Consider the following 12,499-nt stretch of genomic DNA (forward strand, 5'->3'; position numbering starts at 1 on the left):
CTATAGGGCGTGTGCACTCGCCAGAAAGACAGAGAGAGACAGAGAGACAGAAAGCGAGAAATCACCTCCCGGGGAGATGGCCACGCCGCAATCCCTTCACCATTCTCCTGTTGGGATCTTGGGCACACACGCACATGCGCCCGGCGTGAGTTTAAACCACCAGGTCTGGGACTCAAACCGCGGTCGGCTACATGGGAGTCCAGCAACATAGCTATTATGCCAACTGCTGGTCCCCAAACCAGTCGTGTTTCTAAAACCCCGCTGTGTTCTGGTCCTGCTCCACTCCCCACAGCACTACCCTGACATTCCTTCCAGTAACTGCCGCACAGCTGGCCTCTCTGGAAGGGTTTGACTCAGGGCGCCCCTATACTTCCGGGCCACTGCAGAGGGCCCTGGCCATGGTACGCGCTGACTGCCCGGCGCATCTGCGTGGGCCTTAGGAGGTCAGTGTCCACTGCTGCATGGACAGCCGGCGTGTGTCTGAGTTGCTCTTGCTGAAGGGGATGCTTCCTGACAGGGTGACGAGGTGACGGGACTTTGTGTTTTGTGTTTTTGTTTTCATTTTAGTTTTTTGCCAGCAAACAAGTGCATGCACCAGAGAGAGGGGTGGGGAGAGGAGAAAGCACTTCCTATGAGGCACGGTCACACCACAGCCCGTTCTTCATGTCTCCCTCCCCTCAGGGTTTCAGGCCTGCTCGCACACACAGCTGGCGTGGTTCTCAGCTGCCGGATCTGGTACTCAGCTGTCACCCATGTGGGACCCAGATGCCTCAACCACCAAGCCATGGAGCTGGTCCAAGGTCACCTTTTCTTTCTTTCGTTTTTTTTTTTTTTTTCTTTTTTCTTTTTTTGGAGAGGTTTTTGCTATAGGGCGCGTGTGCTCGCCAGACGAGAGAGACAGAGAGACAGAAAGCGAGAAATCACCCCCAAGGGGGATGGTCATGCCGCTCCCTTCTCCTCCATTCTCCTCTCGGGATCTTGGGCACACATGCACACGCACCCAGCGTGAATTTAAGCCACTGGGTCCGGGACGTGAACCGCGGTCGACCACGTGGGAGTCCAGAGACATAGCCATTACACTAACTGCTGATCCCACCTTTTCTTTTTTTATGAGAGAGATCTTTGCTATAGGGTGCACACGCTCACCAGAGAGAAGGAGAAAGGGAAAAATCACCCCCCGGGGGACAGCCACACTGTAGTCCCTTCTCCATTCTCCTCTCGGGATCTTGGGAACGCACACACATGCCCCCGGCGTGTGTTTGAAGCCACAGGGTCCGGGACTTGAACTGTGGTCGGCCATGTGGTAGTCCAGCGACGTAACCACTACGGCACCTGCTGGCCCCAAGGCCGCCTTTTTAATGATTACACTTACGGTGGCCATGCCTGCTTGCTGGCCAGGGCCAGGGGGGTGATAAACAGAGACAGGTGCTGGTTTTTTAACAGCTTTGGGTTCTCCAATGACCCCAAAGGCTGCATTTTGTTGTCCTCCAAGGTCCCTAACTGACCCCTCCATTGGCTTCCCTCTGGGAAGGCAGGGCCTGTAACCAGGGACCACCCAGACCAGCTCCTCACCTGTTTGTCTGGATGTCCCTTCCCAGGAGGACGACACTTATCACGAACACGACAGCCGCCAGGGCCAGGATGGAGTAATTCCAGGGAGATGCTGGGAGGAACACACGGGACATGGCCTTGAGGCGAGGCCGACACCCTACAGCCCCGCTAATAGTCCGGCTCACAGCATCAGAGGTCCCTACTGTGGAGACTTTAATGAAGGCAGAGCTGAGCCCCTTGCCCTGGGGGATCTCCAGTCTAACAGGTCTAGGAGAGACACCATCTCTGTCCTGGAGAAGCCCAGTACTGGGGAGACAGCGCTGCCACTGGATGAGTGGGGAGCATGAGGAGAGGGGGACCAAGATACCTTCTCAGTCTTCTAATTTGCCAGGGACTACAAAGGAAAGAAGGAAGGAGGGCGTGGGGAGGAAGGACTGGCCGCGAGGCTGGACTTAACACTGCCCACAGCTCACACATAAAGCAGCTCATGTGAATGTGGATACTCAGGATGTCCACACTGCATGGAACTGAGGCCAGATCCAGCCCCTGGGCTTGCATACTGCCTGTTCCCTCCTCCAGGAATGGCCCCCGCCACAGAATCTGCATGGCCAACTCCTTCACTTCTGCAAGTCACCACCCTGCCTTCGAACATCACCTTCTCAGGGAGGCCTTCCTCCACCGGGTCACCTCCCCTCGCTGCACCCTGCCTGTCCCGTTCTCCGCCCTTAGTCTCCCCAGTACACCACGCGCTCTAGTCGCTCGTCCTGTTTGCCTCCTCTCCTCCACCAGGACGCGCTGCACGAGGACAGGGTTGTGTTGTCGCTCTTGTCACGGGGTGTGGACAGGGCCTGGTGCACAGGGGGAACTTGGTAAACGGTTGTGATGATAGAGTGTCTGAGTAAATCACACCGCCGGTGGGTGGCCACTCCCGAAGACAAGAGAGGGCCAGATCCCTTGGGCAGTGAGACTTTTCAGACTTGGAGATGTGCCGCCCGCCTGGAGGAGGAGGCAGGCTTCAGGGATTTCAGTCAGATTCTGTTCTGTGCTGAGGAGAACCCCAACCTGATCCCCAAACCCATCCCCTGCTACATACCATCTTCAACACGGAAAAACCAAACCATTTCTTCCAGCAGCTCCTGGGGCGCCGCAGTGCCCACTGGGGCTCCAGCAGCCTCCTTGCTATGGTCCATGTCCTGCTGCTGCTTGGTGTTCTGGCGAGGAAGTCCTTCGGCCCCTTGGCCCCTGCAGCCTCCTGGCCTCCTAGGTTCTGGCCCTGAGTACACAAGTCCTGTAGACCCCTGGGAACCAAGCAGAAAGCATGACTGGTTGTCCCACCCCAGTGTGACCTCTTCCTGTGCCTAAGCCCAGCTCTCTTTTGTCCCAAAGTTATGAGATCAAAAGAGGACGAGACTTTGGAGTGAGAGTGACTCAAATCTTCACTGAAACTCATCACACATGGGTGAGGAGCATGGGTCTCAGAGTGAGAAGGACGGAGCCACTGAGGGCAGCAGGACCCCTGCAGAGAACTTGCGGGCTTCCAGCCAGCCAACCACTTACACCCCACTTCTTTTTTTTGTTTGTTTTCTTTTAAGAATTATTTATTTGGGGAGCCAGCAGACAGCATAGTGGTTATGTTGCTGAACTTCCGTATGGCTGACTATGGTTTGAGTCCCAGACCCAGTGGCTTGAAACACACTGGGTGCATGTGCGTGTGTGCCCAAGATCCCAGGAGGAGAACAGAGGAGAAGGGATTGTGGCATGGCTATTCCCACTGGGAAGTAATTTCTCACTTTCCTGCTCACTGTCTCTGTCTCTCTGGCAAGCACGCATGCCCTAAGGTAAAAACCTCTTTAAAAAAAAGAATTATTGGGAACCAGCAGTTAGCGTAATGGCTATGTCACTGGACTCCCACGTAGTCTATAGCGAAAATCTCTCAAAAAAAAAAAAAAAAAGAATTATTTACTTTTAATTTTTTAAAATAATTTTTTATTTAACTTTATTTATTTATTTACTTTATTTTATTTTGACCAGAGAGAGACAAAGAGAGAAAAAGGGAGAGTGAGAAAGCAAGATGCCAGGTCCCGGACTTGAACAACACTTGGCCATGTGGGAGTCCAGTGCCCTTAACCACCATGCCACCTGCCAGCCCCTATTTATTTTTAATTTTATTTGTTGTTATTTATCTTTTAAAGAATTACAAACTGGGACCAGTAGATGGTATAATGGCTACGTTGCTGGACTCACATGTATTCAACCGTGTTTTGAGTCCCAGGTCCGGTGACTTAAACTCTCACCAGGCACATGTGTGTGCGTGCCCAAGATCCCGAGAGGAGAATGGAGAAGGGATTGTGGCGTGGCCACCCCCCCCCCCGGGGAGGGGGTTTCTTGCTTTCTGTCTCTCTCTGTCTTTCTGGTGAGCACATGTGCCCTATAGCAAAAACCTCTCCAAAAAAAAAGGGGGGGATTACAAACTTAATTTTTACTTATTATTATTTTTAATTCTAGAAAGAGAAAGTGAGGAAAATAAGTTGCTAGGTCTGGGACTTGAACTGCCAGCCACAATGTAGGAGTCACCCCAGCTGGGCATCCTGGAGAACTTCTTGTGGGCAAGTTGTAAGTGTCGGTTTATGATCATTTTGAAGGGCCAGAACCTGAGCCCACACTCACCAGGTAAATTGCTCCCTTAATTTGACTCTGTTTCTATGCCTACAAAACAAAGCAAGTTAAGCTGTGTTTACCAAATACCAGTCTATCTCAAAACGGTCACAAATTTTGATGTATTCATGTACTACTACAATACTACTTCATATAACATTTTCTGGGTTTTTTTTTTTTTTTTGAGAGATTTTTCACTATAGGGCGCGTGCACTTGCCAGATAGACAGAGAGAGACAGAGAGACAGAAAGCGAGAAATCACCCCCCAGGGGGGATGGCCACACCACAATCCCTTCTCCTCCATTCTCCTCTCGGGATCTTGGGCACGCACGCACACGCGCCCAGCGTGAGTTTAAGCCACCAGGTTCAGGACCCAAACCGCGGTCGACTACGTGGGAGTCCAGTGACATGGTCATTACGCTAACTGCTGGTTCCCTCTGGTATATATTTTTAATTGCTAGAGAGCAGGTGTGCCCACCAGGGAGAGAGTGAAAAGGAGGGAGAAAGCACCCCCATGGGCCGTGGCGGCACCACAGTCCCTTCGCCTCCATCTCTCCACCTGGGGATTCAGGGCACACAAGGCCTATGTATTTGAACTGCCCAGAGTTTGAACTGCAGTCACCCATGTGGGCCAGCTATGTGGGATCCAGTTCCCTTAACCACCAGGCCACCAGACTGGCCTTCTAGTGTCTATATTAAAAAAAGAAAAAAAGTGAAATTCATTTTGATCTATTTTATGTAAACCTGTGTAGCCAAGAGACCTCAGCATGTAATTAATATGAAAATCATTGAGATATTTTACATTTTTTGGTACAAGTCTTAAACATTAGGTGTAAATGTTATACTTTTTCCATATCTCATTTCCTACTAGCTGCATTTCACAGAGGCTTGTGGCTATTGTCTTTTTTTTTTTTTTCCATAGGACACATGTGCTCATCAGGGAGACAGACAGACAGAGGGAAAGTGAGAAATCACTCCTCCCAAGGGGGGACTGCCACACTGCAATTCCCCCTCCCCCATTTTCCTCCCAGGATCGTGGGCACAAACGCACATGTTCCCTGAGTGATTTTCAAGCCACCAGGTCCGGGACTTGAACTGCAATTGGCCAAGTGGGAGTCCTCCAATGTAACCACTACACCATCTGCTGGCCTCAGCTTGTGGCTATCAAAGCCAGACTTGCCAGGGCCAAGGTTTCGCCCTGCTGCCTGGTTGGGGCTCCTGGTGTGAGGGCTGTAGGACACGGAACCTTGGTCTGAAAGCCAGGGAGCTGGCTCCCACCTGACTCTGCCTCCTGTTAGCTGGGCAGATTTCTCCCATCTGGATCACTGGGTCCTCTGAGCAAGAGAGAGAGTAACACAGATGGAGGCAGGAATCAATGAAGCAGAGGGGGAAATGGAGAAGATGAACAGAACCAAAAGCCAGTTTTAAAAAATATTAATAAGGGGACCAGCAGGTGACGTGGTGGTTAAGGTGCTGGACACTCCCACATGGCTGACCACAGTTCAAGTCCCATACCTGGTAGCTTGCTTTCTCACCTTCTTGCTCTTTCTTTCTCTGGTCAAATTAAAAATAAATGAATGAATAAATAAAGTTAAATAATTTTTTAGAAAGAAAGAAAAAAATTAGTAAGATGAATCTCTGAACAATAAGATCGATCCAGATAAGATGGATCAAGACAAAGAAAGAAGATGCAAGTAAATAAAGTGACACCAGAGATTTAAAAACAAAAAGGATTGTGTCTTGAATATATACTTATAAACTTGGCAACCTAGATGAAATGGGTAGATTTCTAAAAATATATATATATAAAATACCAAAATTCTGTAAGGAAGAAACTTGGAGCCTAATAAATAATGAAGAAGTTGAAATGATAGTCCAAGAGACCAGCAGATGGCATAATGGTTACGTTGCTGGACTCCCATGTTGTTGACCGTGGTTCAAGTTCGGGACCTGACGGCTTAAAACTCATGCCTGGCACGTGTGTGTGCATGCCTGAAATCCCAGTGGAGGAGAACGGATTAGAGTGTGGCCATCCCCCCTGGGGGGTGGTTTTTCGCTTTCTGTCTCTCTCTCTGTCTCTGGTGAGTGCACATGCCCTAAAGCAAAAATCTCTCTGGGGGCGGGGTGGGGGGTGAGAAATGATGGTGTAAGACCTCTCTCCAAAACTGAAGCCCAGATTTAGGTGACTTTAACTGTATTATTACCTTTTTTTAGAGGTTTCTGCCTTAGGGCATGTGCACTCACTGGAGAGAGGCAGAGATGGTGAGAGGGAGAAAGAAAAATCAGCCCCCAGTGGGGATGGCCATGCCACAATCCTTTCTCCTCCTGGGATCTTGGGCACGCATGTGCAGGGCATCCAGGGTGATTTTCTTTTTTTGTTTTGTTTTGGAGAGATTTTTGCTATGGGGCTTGCGTGCTCACCAGAGAGACAGAAAGCGAGAAATCACCCCCCAGGGGGGATGGCCATGCCACAATCCTTTCTCCTCCTGGGATCTTAGGCATGCATGAGTGCGTGCCTGGCATGAATTTTAAGCCACCAGGTCCGGGATGCGAACCGCGGTAGACTACACATCTCCTGCCCCCTCTTATTAAAAAAAAAAAAAAAAAAAAAAAAAAAAAAAAAAAAACTCCATTCACTTCTGCCATGAGCAAGAGAAAGATAGACAGCACCCCCAGCAGAGTCCCATGACATGAACCATGCCCACCCTCAGCCACCCCAGACCATGAGCAAGAAGGGGCATGCTGGGCATACTCTTGGTGAAGGTGCTAGACTCCCACCTGGCCTGCTGTGGTTGGAGTCCTGGATCTGACACCTTGCTTTCTCACTTTCCTTCTCCCTCTCTCTCGGTCTGTCTCTGGTGAGCACACATGCGCTATAGCCAATTTAAAAATAAAAATAACAAATAAAAAGAATTTTAAAAACCTTTAAAAAATGGCTAGATGGTAAATTTTGTTATGTGAATTTTACCACAATAATAATTTAAAAAATCTTGGGACCAGCAGATGGCATGGAGGTTAAGGCACTTAGACACTCCCACATGGCAGACCATGGTTCTAGTCCTGGACCTGGTGGCTTGCTTTCTCATGCCTCTCTCTCTCATCAAATTAAAATAAATGAATAAATAAATAAAACTAAAAAAAAATAATAATTTTTAAAAATCTCACAGCTGGGACCAGCAGGTGGCGTGGTGGTTAAGGCACTGGACACTCTCACATGGCCAACTGGGGTTCGAGTCCTGGACCTGGTGGCTTGCTTTCTCACTTCCTCTCTCTCTCACTCTCACCCTCTGTCTCTCTCTGGTCAAATTAAAAATCAATGAATGAATAAATAAATAATAAATAGTTACTTAGAAAAAAACACGCACAGCAAACATTATGTTAAATGGAGTAACCTTAGATATTATATTCCCCTTAAGATAAGTGATGAAACAATTTGCTGACTACATTTGATTGTTATGATTTAATCCAGTCCTAGAGGTCTTGGTAAGTGCTGTGAGAAGAGAAAATGAAGTGTAAGAATTGAGGGACCAGCAGGTGTCATGGTCGTTAAGGCACTGGACACTCCCACATGGCTGACCATGGTTTGAGTCCTGGACCGGGAGGCTTGCTTTCCCACTTTCTGTGTGTCTCTCTCTGGTCAAATTAAAATAAGTAAATGAATAAATAAAATTAAACAAATAATTTTTTAAAAAAAGAATTGATAGGAAAGTGACCAGCATATGGTGTAGTGGTTATGTCACTGGGCTCCCACATGGTAGACCGCGGTTGGAGTCCCAGACCCGGTGGCTTGAAAATCATGCTGGGTGTGTGTGCGCGTGTGTGCCCATGATCCCAGGAGAAGAAGGGATTGCAGCGTGGCCACCTCCCTGTGGGTGATTTCTCACTTTCCCTCTCAGTGTGTCTGTCTCCACTCTAAGACAAAAAAATTTTTTAAAAAGAATTGATAAGAAGGAGATAATAAAATTAGTCATTTGCAGATTACAAGAACATTTTCTAAGAAAAACAAACCATTAGGACTAATAAAACCAACATCAAGGTTGCCAGGTATAAGATCAGTAATTGGACCAATCAGTGGCTTGGTGGTTAAGGCAGCTGGCTTCCACATGGCCGACCATGCATTCCCAGAGCCGGTGGCTTGAAAAACATATGGGGCACATATGTGTGTGTGCCCAAAATTCTGAAAGGAGGGAGAAATGGAGGAGACAGGATTGCAGCGGCCATCCTGATGAGGGGTGATTTCTTACTTTCCATCTTTCCTCTCTCTCTCTCCAGCACACATGCCGTGTGGCAGATTTTTTTTTTAAAAAGAGCAATAATTTTTTTTTTTTTTTGGAGAGGTTTTTGCTATAGGGCGCATGCACTCGCCAGACAGACAGAGAGAGACAGAAAGCGAGAAATCACCCCCCAGGGGGGATGGTCACGCCGCAATCCCTTCTCCTCCATTCTCCTCTCAGGATCTTGGGCATGCACAGACACACGCCCGGCATGAGTTTTAAGCCACTGGGTCCAGGACGAGAACCGCGGTCGACTACGTGCGAGTCCAGCAACATAGCCATTACGCTAACTGCTGGTTCCCCAAAAGAGCAATAATATTTTTTGAAAGGGCACACAGTGGCTGGCTCTGTGGTAGTTAATGCACTGCTCAAGAAAGCTGGATCCCACATGGCCACCAAGGTGTGAATCCCTGGCCTGGTTGGGCTGAAACACACCAGATACATATGCAAGTGCCCAGAATCCTAAGGGCTGAAGGACTGGTAGGAAGGATCACAACACGACCAGATCCCGTGAAGAGTACTGGTCTTCCTTGCACTCTTACCTGTATGCGCATCTACTCTTACCATAAATAAACATTTTAAAAGAAAAAAGAGAAAGAGAGAGAAACCAGATCCCACCCAGTGACAGGAGTTGGAGTCCCTGGCCCAGTCAGTGTGAGCACACATCCCATTACCCACCAGATGCGGCTCATGACTGTGTATGTATCGAGTAATGGAAAGACACAGTTCCAGGGGTGGTCGACAGGTGTGATCCCGTGTCCAGCTCCAACTAACTGCCCAAAACACTGCCCAGGGGTTGCGACATTCTGCCCGCTCTCAGATGTAGGTGTGCCTGAATTAACTAGCAATGTCGGCCATATGCAGACACCACCACAGAGAAAAGAGCGTGGAGATCGAGATCCCAAACCCTTTCTCCCTTAGGGAATGGATAGGCCTTTGAACCCTTTTGTATTATATAGATTTCTTATGAATACACATTATCTTCATGAAAACAATACACATAATTACATTTTTAACATGTGTATTTCGTATATTTGCATATATTTATTTATTTATTTGGAGAGGTTTTTGCTATAGGGCACATGTGCTCACCAGAAAGACAGAGAGAGACAGAGACAGAAAGCGAGAAATCACCCCCCAGGGGGGATGGCCATGCCACAATCCCTTCTCCTCCATTCTCCTCTCGGGATCTTGGGCACGCACGTACACGCGCCCGGTGTTGAGTGTAAGTCACTGGGTCCAGGACTCGTACCATGGTCGACTACATGGGAGTCCAGTGACATAGCCATTACGCTAACTGCTGGTCCCAGCATGTATTTATTTATTTAAATTTTTTAAATTTAATTTTATTTATTTATTTTGATTTGACCAGAGAGGAAAAGAGTGAGGGAGAGAGAGTGAGCAAGAGAGAGACAAAGTCAGAAAGGAAGCTGCCAGGTGTGGGACTCGAACTATGGTGGGCCACGTGGGAGTCTAACGTCCCTAACCACCACGCCACCTGCCAGCCCTATTTGCATGTATTTAAAAATGTATGTATATATTGTATTTATATCTTTTGAGGCAATAATACCAACTTTGAATATTTAATTAATGGAACTAGTAAGTGTACAAGATGCATTTAGGCCAATGTCCACAGTGGAGTGGGTGTTCTCAAATATGTATATTATTTTTATAATAAACAGACCAATTGGGCCAGCAGGTGGTGTGGTGGTTAAGGCGCCCGGCTCCCACATGGCCAACCACAGTTCGAGTCTTGGACCTGGCAGCTTGCTTTCTCACTTTCCTGTTTTCTCTCTCTCTGTCTCACTCTGGTCAAATTAAACAAAAAGAAAGAAAGAAAGAAAAAAAGATAATAAATATAATGAGGGGGGCTGGCAGGTGGCATGATGATTAATGGCACTGAAATCCCACGTGGCTGACTGTGATTCATGTCCCAGACTTGGCAGCTTGCTTTCTCAATCTCTCTCTCTCTCTCTCTCTCTTTCTCTCTCTTGCTCTGTCCCTTTCTGGTCAAATTAAAATAAATAAATAAAGTTAAATATTTCTTAAATTTTTAAAAAATAAATAAATAAAATGAAATAAACAGTTTTTTTTTTTTAAAAAAAGACCAATCAACAAAAAAAGCAAAATGGCAAGATGAAGACAAGAACCCAGAGTGAGCCTTGCCCAACCATGTAAGATGACAGACACAAAGGACCTATTTCTATCAGCAAGCTTATCCACTTTGCTTTTTTAAAAGTATTTTATTAAATATTATTCTTTTCTCTTTTTTAGAGAGAGATTTTTTACTATAGTGCATGTGCACTCACCAGAGAGAAAGGGAGAGACAGAGAGACAGAAATGAGAAATCACCCCCCAGGGGGAATGGCCATATGGCAAGCCCTTCTCCTCCATTCTCCTCTTGGGATTTTTGGGCATGCATGCATATGTGCCAGAATGAATTTTAAGCCTCTGGGTCCAGGACTCAAACCACGATCGACCACATGGGAGTCCAGTGCCCCAACCACCACACCACCTGCCAATCCTATCCCGTTTGCTTTTAGAGTGAGCATCACATTGTCATTAAAAAAAAAATTGGGGGGGGGGAGAGGTTTTTGCTATAGGGCGCATGTGCTCACCAGAGAGACAGAGAGAGACAGAGAGACAGAAAGCGAGAAAACCCCCAGGGGGGATGACCACGCTACAATCCCTTCTCCTCCTTTCTCCTCTTGGGATCTTGGGCACGCACGCACACACACCCAGTGTGAGATTAAGCAACCGGGTCCACGACTCGAACCATGGTCAACTACATGGGAGTCCAGCAACATAGCCATTATGCTAACTGCTGGTCCCATTGTTTCTTCTTTTATTTTGGAGAGGTTTTCGCTATAGGGCACGTGCGCTCGCCAGACAGACAGAGAGACATAGAGACAGAAAGTGAGAAATCACCCACTAGGGAGGTGGCCACACCGAAATCGCTTCTCCATTCTCCTCTCAGGATCCTGGGCATGCATGCACATGCACCCGGCATGAATTTTAAGCCACTGGATCTGGGACTTGAACCGCGGTCAACTATGTGGGAGCCCAGCGACATAGCCATTACGCTAACTGCTGGTCCCATTTTTAAAAATGATTAAATGTCACGCTTTACTTGGATTTCACTCGTTTTCCCATTGCCCTTTTTCCTGTTCCAGAATTCCATCCCGGACATCCTGTTGTATTTAGTCACGTTCCCATAGGCCTCTCTGGGAGATCCCTGCATTTTAAACCGGGCTTTACCAACTGCTGTTAGGCTGTGATTCCTCCAAAAATCCCGGGCCACCCATCCGACGGCAGGTCTAGGACACTCACCCGGATGCTGGGTCCCTGCGGCCTGCCCTGATCTGCGATGGGAGCAGCACTGGTTCACGTCTTCCTCTTTCTTCTCTTCCTGGGAGCACAGGATGGTCTTTGGCCTGAGCTCCCCCAGGCAGCACAGCTGTCACCCCAGGGACATTGCCTGCAGGGACCGTCAGAGCTGGGAGCTCTGCCCTTAGCACCACCCTAGTTGGAGCCTTCTCAGCCACTCCAGGGTGACTGACCTCTCGAACGAGTGGCCTCAGAGGGCAAGTGAATTCCACCCGACTTTCACAATCCAAAAGAACCAGGAGCTCAGTGTTTCCTTCTTAGGTGTTCACCTCGGGAAAAGAGAAAATGTCCAGATTTCCTTGTCAGCCCCAGGGAACGAACTGCAGAGAAGCTGCCGTCTGTCTGTGGGTTCCCTCACTGTGGGGGGATGTGTGGAATGCCTCCCTCCGGCCTTCAGTTTTCAATATTTAACCACAGAGCAGGGAACCAAGGCCAGCCCTCTTGTAGCCGTAGTTCCTCGAGGTCATGGCATTACGTGGATTCCTCCCAAGGAGCTATAAAACGGGACCTTTGGAGGGTAGGATTGGGTGTGGCTGTGTGGGCACCGTGACCTAGAGAGCAGGAGGCAGGGCAGCCCGAAGGTAGGGCCTAGAGAGCAGGAGGCAGCGCAGGCCAAAGGTAGGGGAAGCAGG

The 12,499-nt window shown here is 48.3% G+C and overlaps 1 protein-coding gene across 1 annotated transcript in view; it reads right to left on the reverse strand.

Annotated features, from left to right (window-relative positions):
- SLC51B (SLC51 subunit beta) overlaps window positions 1-12,299 on the reverse strand; it is a 14,209-nt gene extending 1,910 nt beyond the window's left edge. The window contains exons 1-3 of the mRNA XM_006141721.3: window positions 11,811-12,299; window positions 2,645-2,849; window positions 1,573-1,663 (exon numbers count right to left, since the gene is read on the reverse strand). Coding sequence (XP_006141783.1) covers window positions 1,573-1,663; window positions 2,645-2,741 — 188 coding nt within the window. The 5' untranslated portion in view covers window positions 2,742-2,849; window positions 11,811-12,299. The remainder of the gene's footprint in view (window positions 1-1,572; window positions 1,664-2,644; window positions 2,850-11,810) is intronic.
- Window positions 12,300-12,499: the final 200 nt, after the last annotated feature.

This window comes from Tupaia chinensis, unplaced genomic scaffold (assembly GCF_000334495.1).
Source record: "Tupaia chinensis unplaced genomic scaffold, TupChi_1.0 Scaffold000063_1, whole genome shotgun sequence".
NCBI classification, from domain to species: Eukaryota; Metazoa; Chordata; class Mammalia; order Scandentia; family Tupaiidae; genus Tupaia; species Tupaia belangeri.